General features: G+C 32.5%; 1 protein-coding gene across 5 annotated transcripts in view; it reads right to left on the reverse strand.

Annotated features, from left to right (window-relative positions):
* SATB2 (SATB homeobox 2) overlaps positions 1-12,888 on the reverse strand; it is a 136,361-nt gene that overhangs the window by 116,750 nt on the left and 6,723 nt on the right. The window contains exons 2-4 of one of the 5 annotated variants that reach the window (XM_072121254.1): positions 10,204-10,236; positions 1,444-1,683; positions 642-863 (exon numbers count right to left, since the gene is read on the reverse strand). In XM_072121254.1, the coding sequence (XP_071977355.1) occupies positions 642-863; positions 1,444-1,501 (280 nt within the window). In that variant the 5' untranslated portion in view covers positions 1,502-1,683; positions 10,204-10,236. Of the gene's footprint in view, positions 1-641; positions 864-1,443; positions 2,034-10,203; positions 10,237-12,888 lie in introns of those variants that run through there. The other 4 variants (XM_072121252.1, XM_072121253.1, XM_072121256.1 and 1 more) reach the window with 4 other exon arrangements.

Raw genomic sequence — 12,888 nt, forward strand, 5'->3', positions numbered from 1 at the left:
TCTTGTAAATGTCTTCACTGAATTAAGCAGTAAAATAATTTGATTCTTTAAAAACAGTTACCATAATCCTCATAGGAAATAATTTTATTGTGATCAAAATGCTACAAAATCTCATCATTAGATTATCTTTTTACTTTCTTTTGTAAAGGCGTGTGCACACACCAATGAGCCATTCACCCCACAGTTAATGGTGTCAATTGCTGCCTGCAAACACGAGCCGAGAATGATAAACATATGTTGTCTCAACATAAGTGAAACCTAGAATCCCGACCTGAGGGTACTACAACATTATCCACAAGCGTAATCTGTGTGTGGCAGAGTCATTTATGCACATTCTACAGGGAGCGCAGGTAAACTAGGTAAGCAGGAAAAAAAGACTCCAAACTGTCGAGGAATAACTAGAAACATTTACATCACAGTGACATAGAGCTGCCAACTACTCATAGTGGCACCGTGCCTGAAACATGCCAACCCTTGGGTCACCCCACTCTACATTTACAACAAAGAACAAGCTGAAATTAACTTCCTGTAATGCAATACCAAAAGACAAAAAAAGCCATAGTCAACATGAACCTTGACTCTCGACGCCCTTGTACTACTACCACTTTGTTGTGTATACATTAAAAGTGCTGCTTCATTACCTCCCACAGATTTGGTGAGCGAGCCGTTTGATCGTCCCCTGGCTCCTAATGGACTCCCGTTCTGCTCCAATCTGGCCACCTTGATTGGAGGAGGACTTTTAGCATCTGGACTGGTGCTTCTCCGGTCAGGACTGTCCCTTAAGCTGGGACTTTCACTTCTCATCTCCATGCTGTTCTGGTTCGGGGACAATGCTCTCCCTGGCAGATCACAATAATATGGATCTAGGTGAAGGGGTTGAGAAAGAAATGAAGCAAAAAGCTTACTGGTAGCGTATACTGTATAGGTATGCAAAGAAGTCTTAATTTAAAAGTTTAACATTAAAGATTTTTTTTTTCAATAATTTTTAGTAAACGTTTGTTAAACTTATAATACAAATTCTACTTTGTTCTAAATATATTACATATTTCATTAGAAGTGAATATCTAAATGTATATATATATATACACACATATGTATATATCTATATGTATCTGTTATCTATGACTGACACATAGTCTTTCTAGTGAGATAACCTGTTCAAGAAGTTTTCTTCGCCCTGTGTTACAGGTTTCTGTGGCATGCAGGAGACGGCTCAAATACTTGAAGTTATAGAAAAGAAGCGGCCATAAACTTTAAGAGCTTTACCGCAGTAAAAATGTATATTATTTATATATACAGAGAGATGGCTTGCTTCATTGTCCTGCTATAACCTTGCGTGTAGAAGGAGGGGGCTTCAGGTTAACAATGCCTATTTTTATTCCAAATTTAAAAAAAAATTCACAAGCATCATCACAAAGTATGGGTAGATAGTTAGGTACTTACTGCTTAAAGCCTGTCTGTAGGTAGCCTGGGATGGGCTGAAACTCTGCCCATGGATCATAAGTAATGACTCCAGGTTTATAAGTTTGTCTTCACTTTTTATTTTGTCTTCTTTTTTCTCCCTTGGGTTGTCTTCAATGAAAACCTGCTCTATAACCGGTGTTATCCTCTTCCTTATTGTCTTCTGCAATACGATAGGTTGGTGATCAGGGCAGAGAGGTCGTCAGGATCCCCACAATCTTCCTGTTTTGTGTACAGAGGTAAAGGGGACTGGTTAAGAAACTCTTCACACGTTGGACGAGAAGCAATTCAATGTACTAGGATCTGGCAGACTGACACAATTCACTTTAAGAGCCCCTTCAGATGGCTGCAAAGGAGAAAAAAAACTTGAAATGACAGACCCAATCTCTCTCGTCTGCCAGCAACACAAAGTGACTGGCACAAGACACACAGAGACAGCACTGATTATTAGTTAAGTTCGAGTCAAGTCCTTTTGGGGCTGTCCTTGTTTCCTTATTTCAGCTTTTTTTTTGTGTGTGTGTCTCTTTCTTTCTTACACACCCCCATCCAGGCTTGATCTCATGCATGCGGGCATGTATGCAGCTATTAAAATAGAGAGGAATTGAGACAGAGGATCTGATTCAGATATGGGGAGGGGAGGATCAGTACACAGGAAGAAAAAACACACACACTCAGATCTACAGGAGGAGGGAGAGACACAGAGAAAAGGGAAGAACCAGCAAGAAACCTGCTCTGGATCGCTGCTGGGGAATACGTCCTGTATTTATTTTTATTTCTAGGAGATTGTGGAACGTGGGGACTGGATGAGAAGGATAATACAGAGGAAGCGTGGATGGAGATGAGCACACACTGAATATGCTGATCATGTTGTTTCTCTGTCTACGCTTGAGCACAGTATGAAGGTTTGGCATTTATTATGGGTAATAGAAGAGCATATGATCTGTTTTATTAAAAATGCTCAGCCCTTTTCACTTGGGGTTAGGACAAAAAAAGGAAATAAGAAGAGGCATGGACTGTATGGTAATAACTACACCACAGCTGTGGAGCAGCACTTTATTACATGTGCCTTGTGCATTGCTTGTAAAACTATATGTTTGTGCTCATTGTATAGAAATGTAATGTGACTTTTATGTTACTATGTGCTATAATCTTTTGTGGTACTGTGTACTATACTCTGCTGGCAGGGATGTGTCCAAGAGGTCCAGGAAATGTTTGATAGTTTTTAGGAGAGATGAGTTAGACCTGTAAGTACTACACAGTGCACTATATTCAATTATCATAATATACAGTCTTTATCCCCTTGTAAATGAATTGCAGGTCCCAGAAGAATTCATGGATAGGTTACAGAAGTCTTTATTGAGTCAGGTTTTTTCATTTACTAAGTATTCTGGGCCTGTCTTACTATACAGTCACTATGTCCAGGGAGAATGAGAGATGTACAGGACATATTGCTGACATTATTAATGCATTATTATACAGTTTTAAATATGGAAGAAGGCGGCAGTGGATAAGGCACAATGAATCACAAATTACTCTAATGGGCTGTGATAGGATGTTGTTTGGTGGCGCCAGAGATCCAGTTATGGTCCAATAGTTACACATTAGAATAGTTTCATTTTACCACATTACCACTAAGCATGACCAAACTTCCAAATACTGCCATCATTTAGGATATAGAGGTATTAAAAAAAGAAGGACTCTGTCTGTGTATAAAAATCATGCACCTATTATTACACACCAGTAAACACAGAGAAATGAAGTATTCATAGCATAAATGTAACTAACTATTAAGTACAGGCGGTCCCCTACTTAAAGACATCCGACTTACAGACAACCCATAGTTACAGACAGACCCATCTGACCTTTGTTAAAGCTCTCTGAATGCTTTACTATATTCCCACATTGCAATAATCAGCTGTAAGGTGTCTGTAATGAAGCTTTATTGATTATCCTTGGTCTCATTGCAGCAAAAAATGTTTAAACTCCAATTGTCACTGTGGCCAAAATTTTTTTGTTGTCTGGATCTACAATTATAAAATATACAGTTTCGACTTACATACAAATTCAACTTAAGAACAAACCTCCGGACCCTATCTTGTACGTAACCCGGGGACTGCCTGTACTATTATTATTATTATTTATATGCTTTCTGTTCTCACTAAAAAGGGACATACAAGTGACCAGTGAATTATTCACCTAATAATACACTGGACATGAACCAAAACACGTGCAATATGTATATAATGTATGTATATTGCTTACCTTAGTGCTCGAGATGTGTCCCACTTTTACATAAAGTACATGAAAGGAAAGTTCCTCTATATACACTCACCCTGACTAAGAAGGATAGGGAATAATAATGGACTTCCTGGCTCCCAACAAATATAAATAATTGTCAGAGACTCACAATGAGTTGATGGTATCTGATTGGTCGTAATTATTGTATGTTGTGATTGGGCAGGGTGGTAATCATAGATAGATAATTATTTAATAGATATATATTAAAATATACCACTGAAACCTTATTACCGTAAATTTCACATGGATTATTCCATAGATATGAAATAAATATAGGAAATATAGATATTATATAGATAATATGATAGATGATAAATACATAAAATAGATATCAGATTAGAAAATAGAATTTTAAAGAGTTTCAAAAAACTATATAACTTGAACACAGAATAAAATATAAATTCATAATTAATTTTAATTAATAAAATGTAATAGATGATAGATCGATTGACTTAGATACATGAAGCTATTTTGATGTAAGAGTTTGAGACATCCAAGTTTTCAATTAGAGAAAGATATCAGATACCATTCTATTCCCTGGTATATAAAAGTATATATCAGATTAAAATAATAGAACATACCTGTCTAAAACGGATTGTGGAACTTTCTCTTCTCCGCTGATGTTAAAATCAGTAAATCCTACAGTTTGTGCTTGTTATGTTCCAGGTTCCCACCTACCTTTTTTTTTCAACAGGGTCTCGTAAAACTTTTGGAGCGATCCCTCACTAACCAGATGCTGGCAGTTTTTGTAAATACATCATAAAGAATAGACTTAGATTGTTAATTTGTTAATATTTTATCAAGTGTAAATATTTTATTACGTTTTTAGGGAAACTACTGATGCTAAATTATTAAGGTAGTCATAGGGACGTTGAATAATGCATATAATTAAGCACTTGTTCTTATAAATCGTGGGATTTACGGGGAGATCTCAAGGTGTGACTTACCTTGTATACACTAAGTTCTCATTTATTTGTATCATATCTATGTTTTTTCATTTATATCCTCACTATTTTTTGCTGTTTATGTTTTCTGTCTGTTTGTGAAATGAATAAAACTTTTACATTAACTGAAAGTTGTGTCTGAATTTATTTTTTTTAGTTTAGTTTTAATCTATTATATTGCTCATTATTATTATATTTATGTAATTTTACATAAAAAAGGTATAATCTGTAGTAATTCCACTGACAATTTGCAAATAACAGGATCTTTATTTATATTTATATTCCTTTGCATTGTTTTAGTACAAATTTTTTTCTTATGTGTTAAAATATACATTCGTTGAAAAGTTTCAATTATTTTCTAAATTCTTTATTGGGACAACTTGAGCCCACAAGAGTATATAACAGGATTCTGCTGGTTTTTAGTACCATTTCAATGTTTGTAGACAGCAATAAAATGTTTGCTACAAAACAAATACCTGTCTGCAGATTATTGCTAGTTAAAGAATAATCTGCAGGAGCTTTTTCCTTCATGTGGATTCAATTGATCCCTTTACCTGCGCTTTTATTTTCTATAACTTTGACACAAGAAATCCAACCTAATGCTGTGTTATTAGACATATATAATTATATATTCTTTATTAATGAGTAGAATATTACTTTCTAATGACTGGGGCACTGAAATACATTGTACATACTTGACATTTTTAATTGCTCATTCCGGGACTGCTCATACCTTTGTTTGAAATGAAAATTGATGATAAATGAGATTTTCCTTACTGAACAGTTTGGACTTTTTTTTAGCCCTCCTACTTAGGATCCCCAGAGAATATTGTTTGACAACATAGAAATACGGGGATTGCTTCTGGCATACATCATTCTTTATTTATGAAAGAAAGATTAATAGACTATCAACATGTGCTGATATAAAGAAATTCAGTGTGGTTTCTCTATATGCCCAAATGTATTTATAGGAACATGAGAACTGTGAATGCAACTTTTTTTGGAATTTAGAATTACCTGGATGTTACTATTAATGATGGAAAGTTGTAAACGGGTTATTTTCACAAGTACAGGGTAGTTTATGTGGATGCAAAGAACGAGACAGAGCTACTATTAATGCAGTTACACTTTCCATGCACAAACTCGCTTGTTTCTCCTAAAATGCTGCCACCTACTGGGCTTCTGATGACATTATGATCTACTCTACCTCTTCAATTCAGATTTTACTTGCTATATAAGCTTTCCTTATGAATGCTTACATTTTTGTGTATTTCATTTGCAATTCTTAGAATCACTTACTGCAAGACGTAGTAATTTTTTATCTTATTTTTATTTTTTTATCTTTCATAAGGGATCTTATGAAAATAAGCAAATATAATATGTCAAGGTCATAACTAGCTAAATGGAAAATAAATATATAACATATATATGATGACTTATAGTTATGAGAAATTAATTGTTACTATTGAATTATGAAAATATCACAAAATTATTAATTATTAAATCAAGATAATATTAAATATAAATATATATACTATCTATCTATCTATCTATCTATATATATATATATATATATATATATACACACACACGTATACAAATATAATTCTCATTGTAGCATTTAAGTAGGCGTATCTATTAGTAACTATATATAGCTATTAAAAATAAATGCATATATAGTATAAATGGGATAATGGACTGATGATTGATAGGATGCACTTGGCTATATAAGCTGTCGATGCACGCTCTGTGTTCAGAATGATAGAAGATTGATAATAACACAATCTCTGTACAGCACTTTGGGATATGTCAGTGCGAAAAAAGCAAAAGAAAATATAATTTAATATAAACTTTTTTTATTGAGAGTAAAATGCAATTATGTCTTTCGCTTTCACATATATTTTAATTTAAACAATAGCAGAAGAGAGTTGGTTCAGCTAGGGACTGTGGGAACATTAAAGTGATGAATTGAATGGATTCTACTTAGTATTTTTTCTTCTTGTAAACCACAGACACAGGTAAGCGAACCTCATACACATTTAATAGTCTCCCCAAAGACCACAAGAAGAAGATTCATTCACTTTAAAAGACTCCACTCTCTCTTTATTTTAATGCTTAGAATTTATTGTAAGATTTTGGCAAGCTAAAAGTAAGGTAAAAGCTAATATTGATATATCTTATGTTCTCAAATATTTGTAATATAAATTAGTGCTTTCAGGGATTTCGCAACTCCCAAATATTTTATGGGAAGTTTAAGTCAGTCTCATCGCCCTAAGACAACGTCAATAAATACCTCACAAGTTTAAACTAATCTCTCTTTTGTCCTATAGTTTCCTTTGGTCATTGTTGTCAAGATTGTTGTAGATTTCCTAAGAGTGGTGTCTGACCTTAAAAGATTATTTTTACTGCACTATAAAACTGTTCGAAATAAACCTATTTTTTTTAAAAACACCTACGTGATGTGATAGTCTTTACCTAAAATATATTGTTATACATGTAAAGGCTTTTTACAAATAAATATTTAACTACTGATGAAATGAGGAGAAATGATGATAAAGTAAAATAATATTAATGAAACATCTTCTAATGTAAGCTGCATCTATATATAATATATATTTTATATATATATATATATATATATATATATATATACATAAATATTTTGGTGGCACACTAAATATGTGTGCCACATATTCTCAAGCTGCTACATTTCAGCATTTCAGCTTCATCTGAAATATATACACTTCATGTACATATACACTGTACATATATATATATATATATATATATATATATACATCTTACACACACTCAAACGTGTACAAGTATGGATCTTTACAGAATATAATTTAAAAAGATATACAGTAAATATTAAAATATTATTAACGTAATATTAGATTTTATTGGTATAGTAATAATGTCTAACAAATCTATAAATATATCAATAGTGTATTTTTGCGGTAACCCCTGTATTTCATAAACTCAGTCATGTACAGACTGATAAAAATCCATACTTTTTAAGATGAGAAAAAAATGTTAGGTGAGAACAACATTTAGAAACTACAAAGAAAAATAAAAAAAAACTAAAGTGTTACATTATCTCCTATTTTACCATTTATAAAATTAAATATAATAGAACAGAATAAAATAGTATAAGAATTGTTAAAACTTTGTCATATTTTTGGGCAAATGGTAACAGTTTGGGAAAATTACTAATGAAACAAATTATAGCAAAAGAAGCATAAGAAAATGGATATAATATCATAATATATACATTTATATTGTACAAATTGTGGATAGTTATTTAATATGATTTGAGCCATTTTCTACCTTTAGTATTACACCTGTTTGGAGACATTTCGATATATATTTAGTTAATGAATTATTATCTAGATATTAAAATAATTACTATGTTAAAGATTAAATGAATATTAATGATTTAGTTAGAAATATTTCCATGATTTATGTCATCTTAATCCTACATCAGAATTATACAAATGTATCCTCAATTAATGGAATTTTTACTGCAAGCTGATATATAATATGATATAATACTATAATTATCGCTATTATTTGTATTATTTTGTTATGACACAGTATTGTATATTTACAATATATTTTATATAAATAAAATTTCTAAGAATATTAATACAATCGTTAAAATGAAATAAATAATAATAGCAATAATAAAAATTTTTTTGCGTATATAAAATAATCATTGACTTGCTATTTAATAGAGAAAAAGTGGTGTTTACTCATTTTAATACATAAAGCTATATTTCATTGTATTGTACCTTCCTGTATTTGTGTATTTTAAAAAATATAAAACACAACTTCAGCTCCAAAAAAAAAAAGAACAAAGGTTTTGGCAAGATTCCTATATACACTTTCTAACCCTTTATTATATTTGTGCCTGTTCTCTTTAGAAAATAATTGAAATAATATTTCATTAATCAAATAAATAATTTAAATAAAAAATGTAATATGATGGTGATGTCTAGATGCTACTGGAATGAAAATTAGGGTGACAATATTATATATAAAAGGAGAGAGAAAAGTGACGAACGTATACACGCACATATATATATATATATATATATATATATATATATATATATATATATATATATATATCATCAATTTGGTTATATATCATCTTTTTATTAAGTGCCATACGAAAAAGGTCTTATAGACTATGGTAATAATAAGGTTAAATATCTAATCTATAATGATAGAAGTATATTTTAATGACTGGGGTAAATCAAATATATACATGTAGATTTCATTTACTTACTAATATATGAAGCTCTAAATTTGCACTTTGCTATTTTCCTCTTCTCTGTTGAGAAATTTTACATTGAGCACAGAAGAGGCGTTACCAAAGTGATGTCTCTATATCATAATCTCTGTGAACGTGCCTGATGCCTCTGCTCCTCCCTCCTGTCATTTACCAGTCCGGCTACACCCTTTCAGCAGCACATTAATGAATATTGATCATTAATATGCTAATTTCACTGCTGACTCAGTTTACAATCCATCTCGTGATAATATACTTACCCTTCCCTGGGAAATATTGTCCTTCTATGTCATTGTCCTCAGCCTGCACAAAGATCAAGAGTGAACTGTTCTGCTAAACTCAGTGAGAGAATCAAAGTGGATAATCAAGCCCACCCGTCAAGCTGGTAGACCCCCCCTCCTTCCTTCCCTGTCTGCTGGACTTTTCTTTATCACTCTTATACCATTGAACATACAAGTAATTACTTTTAACTCTTTTATTGCCTCCCTACTTGCTGGCAGGAGGCAATCTAAGAGTTCTCTAACTAAATGAGATATGGTTTTCTTGTAGGCTAGTATCATATGGCAGCTTTTATTATATATCCGCCAGATTTTATCTTTCACAAAGTGCTCTAAAATTATTCACCAAATCCAACCCTATGCCATACATCATATGAACAAAGTGGAAGCAATGTTGAATTAGTAGCTTGATTCCTAATATCATACTTTTGTATTCTTTGACATGTAGTTTGGAAGTGTGGATTCATAAATTATGAATATATCTTACATTCTCAATCATCTTTAATATGGTAAAAATAAAAAAATTTAAAAGGTTTATGAAAAACAAGTTCATAATATTAAAGTTACTTAGAATTAAAACATGATAAAATAGCAGATACCCACAGTATTATCATCATCATCATAAATTTCTGGTAATTAATGTTTGTATGTAAAATCTTTATGTATTGTAAGGTAATTTCCTCATAATACAATAAATCTATAACTGTAATTATAGATTCCATTTACATTATAGATTTAGATTTATTACATAAATAGTTAGTATAATATATGAATGATATAAAAAAAAATCTTATACAGTAATTAGGCTACAACCTGTTTTCTGTTTGTTAATATATGTATAAAAATATAGTTTATACACACAAAAGTTTAATGTACAAACAACATTGCTATGGGGAGAGTTAAAAGATATATAAAAGATAGATACCTTCACAGATTCCGCTTCTCCACTTCATCTTTCCTGAATATGAATTGGTTAAAATTGTTTAGTCTTCATAGATGATTTTTTACACAAAATAAGCAGAAAATTGATAATAATGCAAATGCTGGCACTCATCTACCTGTAAGGTGTGACAACTATGATCTGGATCTTTTACACTTCTTCTAACATTAGCAGATGTAGAAAAGAATATAAAATAACGTAATGTCCGGTTGGCACCCAATACACTTCTTTCATTACAGATCTATCCTAAACTGGCTCAATTCTAAGTCTTACACGATATCATTATAAGCGGAAGTTGATAAAACACTGTTAATGTTATTATAAAGTGGTCTGCTGCTAATATGTACTATAATATGTATAAGTCTACCCCTACATAATAATAAATTACTAGCCTGCACAATGAAAACATAGAAAACAAAGTTATAAAGTTGGCAATAATACTTATCTATCCATCATCTATCATTTATCTTATATCATCTGTATAATAAGTTTAAATATATATATATATATATATATAATCTAAGTTATTGTGCTGCATACGTCTATTTCATACATACCTTCTATTATTTCAAATATATACAATTCAACTTTACAGTGCAATAGTTCCTACATTATAGAAAATAGATAACAATAGATTCATAGATATGACATATAGATATTATTTTTCCAATTGCTCTGAACAGATATATACACTAAACACCAGTCATTTTCACAATATGAATTTTTATTTTGAGCTTCCTTCATATAGAAATATGAGAACTCGGTTAAGGTACAGTCAACAAATTCGATGCCGCACCGGAAAGAGAATAACCTTGAACAGAAGGCAAGGTCACATAATTATCACAACTTTACAAATGGACGTTTTACTGTACAATTTAATCCTAAAATGTATAATGTGACAATGCAGCGATGGAGACACAGAGCTATTTACTAGCACACATTTCTCCTTCAGCTACAGCTTTCCTGAAGAATAATTACTCATGGTTTCCTCTACATCACAAATCGTTTCGACTGATGCTGTCCAGTCGGAGGTAATACCCCTGTCTCTAGTCCTAACCCCTTAGGAAAAGGCAGGCAATTGGTAGAACTCAATGAAATACGGTCTATAATTGCTGCTACTCTAAACATCTAAACAGGATGGATTTAACCCGTTAATGTATTTTCTGTCATTTACAAAAACAATGAGGTGTGTGTTCAGAAATATCTAATGGTAGATGCAAAGACTACCCAGAGGTTACCCAAACCACGGATATTGCTTCCATGTAGGATGGCTGCTCATTTACACATATAACAGTGGAGCTGCCGTAGAACTACAACTCCCAGCATGGCACCTGACAAGTCTGTAGCTAGACTGTGCCTCTGTAGCTGTTGTGAAACAAGTACCACCCTTCCCTTACCCCACAGGTAGAGAGCCACAGGTTGCAGACTACTGGTATAGTAAGAGAGAGCATTTAGAGTAGCACCTTTGCTTATATACACTGTAATACATAGGGGAAAACCTCTACAAAAGGCCACATTTGAAATTACCGGGGCTAATTATTTAATATAAAATGTATACATGGCATTTTAAGAAGACCACTTTCCAATTTTCATCTCAAAGAGCCTTCCCTGTATATAGAAAAATGCCCTGTCTAATGTGGTTTCTAATGTCTAATCCTCAGTTTCTTATCTTACAGTGAAAATTTAAGTTTTCAAATCTACATATATATCCATGTGACCGAAGGACTACTTGGTTTGGAAAAACTGATGGGCAATGTTTATCTGGTTTATATTAATACTACTATTTTGTACAGGTGTTTTCAGGTTTTCTTTTTTTGTACATTAATTTAGATTTGATTATTCAAGAAAACAAAACTGAAAATATAATAATAACTAAAAAAATAAGTCATGTCCATATGGAGGGACAAAGACGCTGCTTAATCGCCTGGCAGGGTGGTATATCATAAAAAACAGAATCGGTAACACATTAGTTGTGCCTTGATGTGTATGACCAAGTTTACTATACTCAGAAATATTTGTTGGACATACACTACTATAATCTTTGAGGAAAACAATTTTAGGGGTGCAGCTACATTTGGGAAATGTGCCCAGGTGCCACTCAATATGCCACTCATTCTTGTCAGTACAGAGAATACTCCCTAATTGGGTAAAACCTGGATATGACTTTCCACAGCTAAGGAACACCAGCGACTATTGAGGGTATTTCTATATGTGTTTTTCTATTAGTGATTATTTTTAATATTATTGGCCTGTGTTTGTGTATATAATTGTGTTTATGTGTAGCCACAGGTACAAATATTAATAGCATCAGGTCATTTCTCTCCATACTCAATCAGTGATGTTTGCATTACATGTAAATACCATTTTGAGGCAAATGACTGGGGCCCCAGATGTGAGTGATTTCCACGTAGGTTTCAGTCGGTGACTTTGACAGTCCTCATGAAAGAATAATGTATTTTTATAAATTGATTTTGACCTCCTGTGTGGTTTCGGTTGATTGTGTCCAGATAAGAATGTCTTGGTAGGACGGCTGGGGTTGGGGCTGCTTGTTTACAGCTCTTTGAATTAACCCATTTATTCGCCATGAACTCTCGAGCCCTAATCAATGGACCTCGCTGCACAAAGTCAAACAGAATCAGACACTCCATGATTTTTATTACAATCACACAC

The sequence above is a fragment of the Engystomops pustulosus genome, chromosome 8, assembly GCF_040894005.1.
Source record: "Engystomops pustulosus chromosome 8, aEngPut4.maternal, whole genome shotgun sequence".
NCBI classification, from domain to species: domain Eukaryota; kingdom Metazoa; phylum Chordata; class Amphibia; order Anura; family Leptodactylidae; genus Engystomops; species Engystomops pustulosus.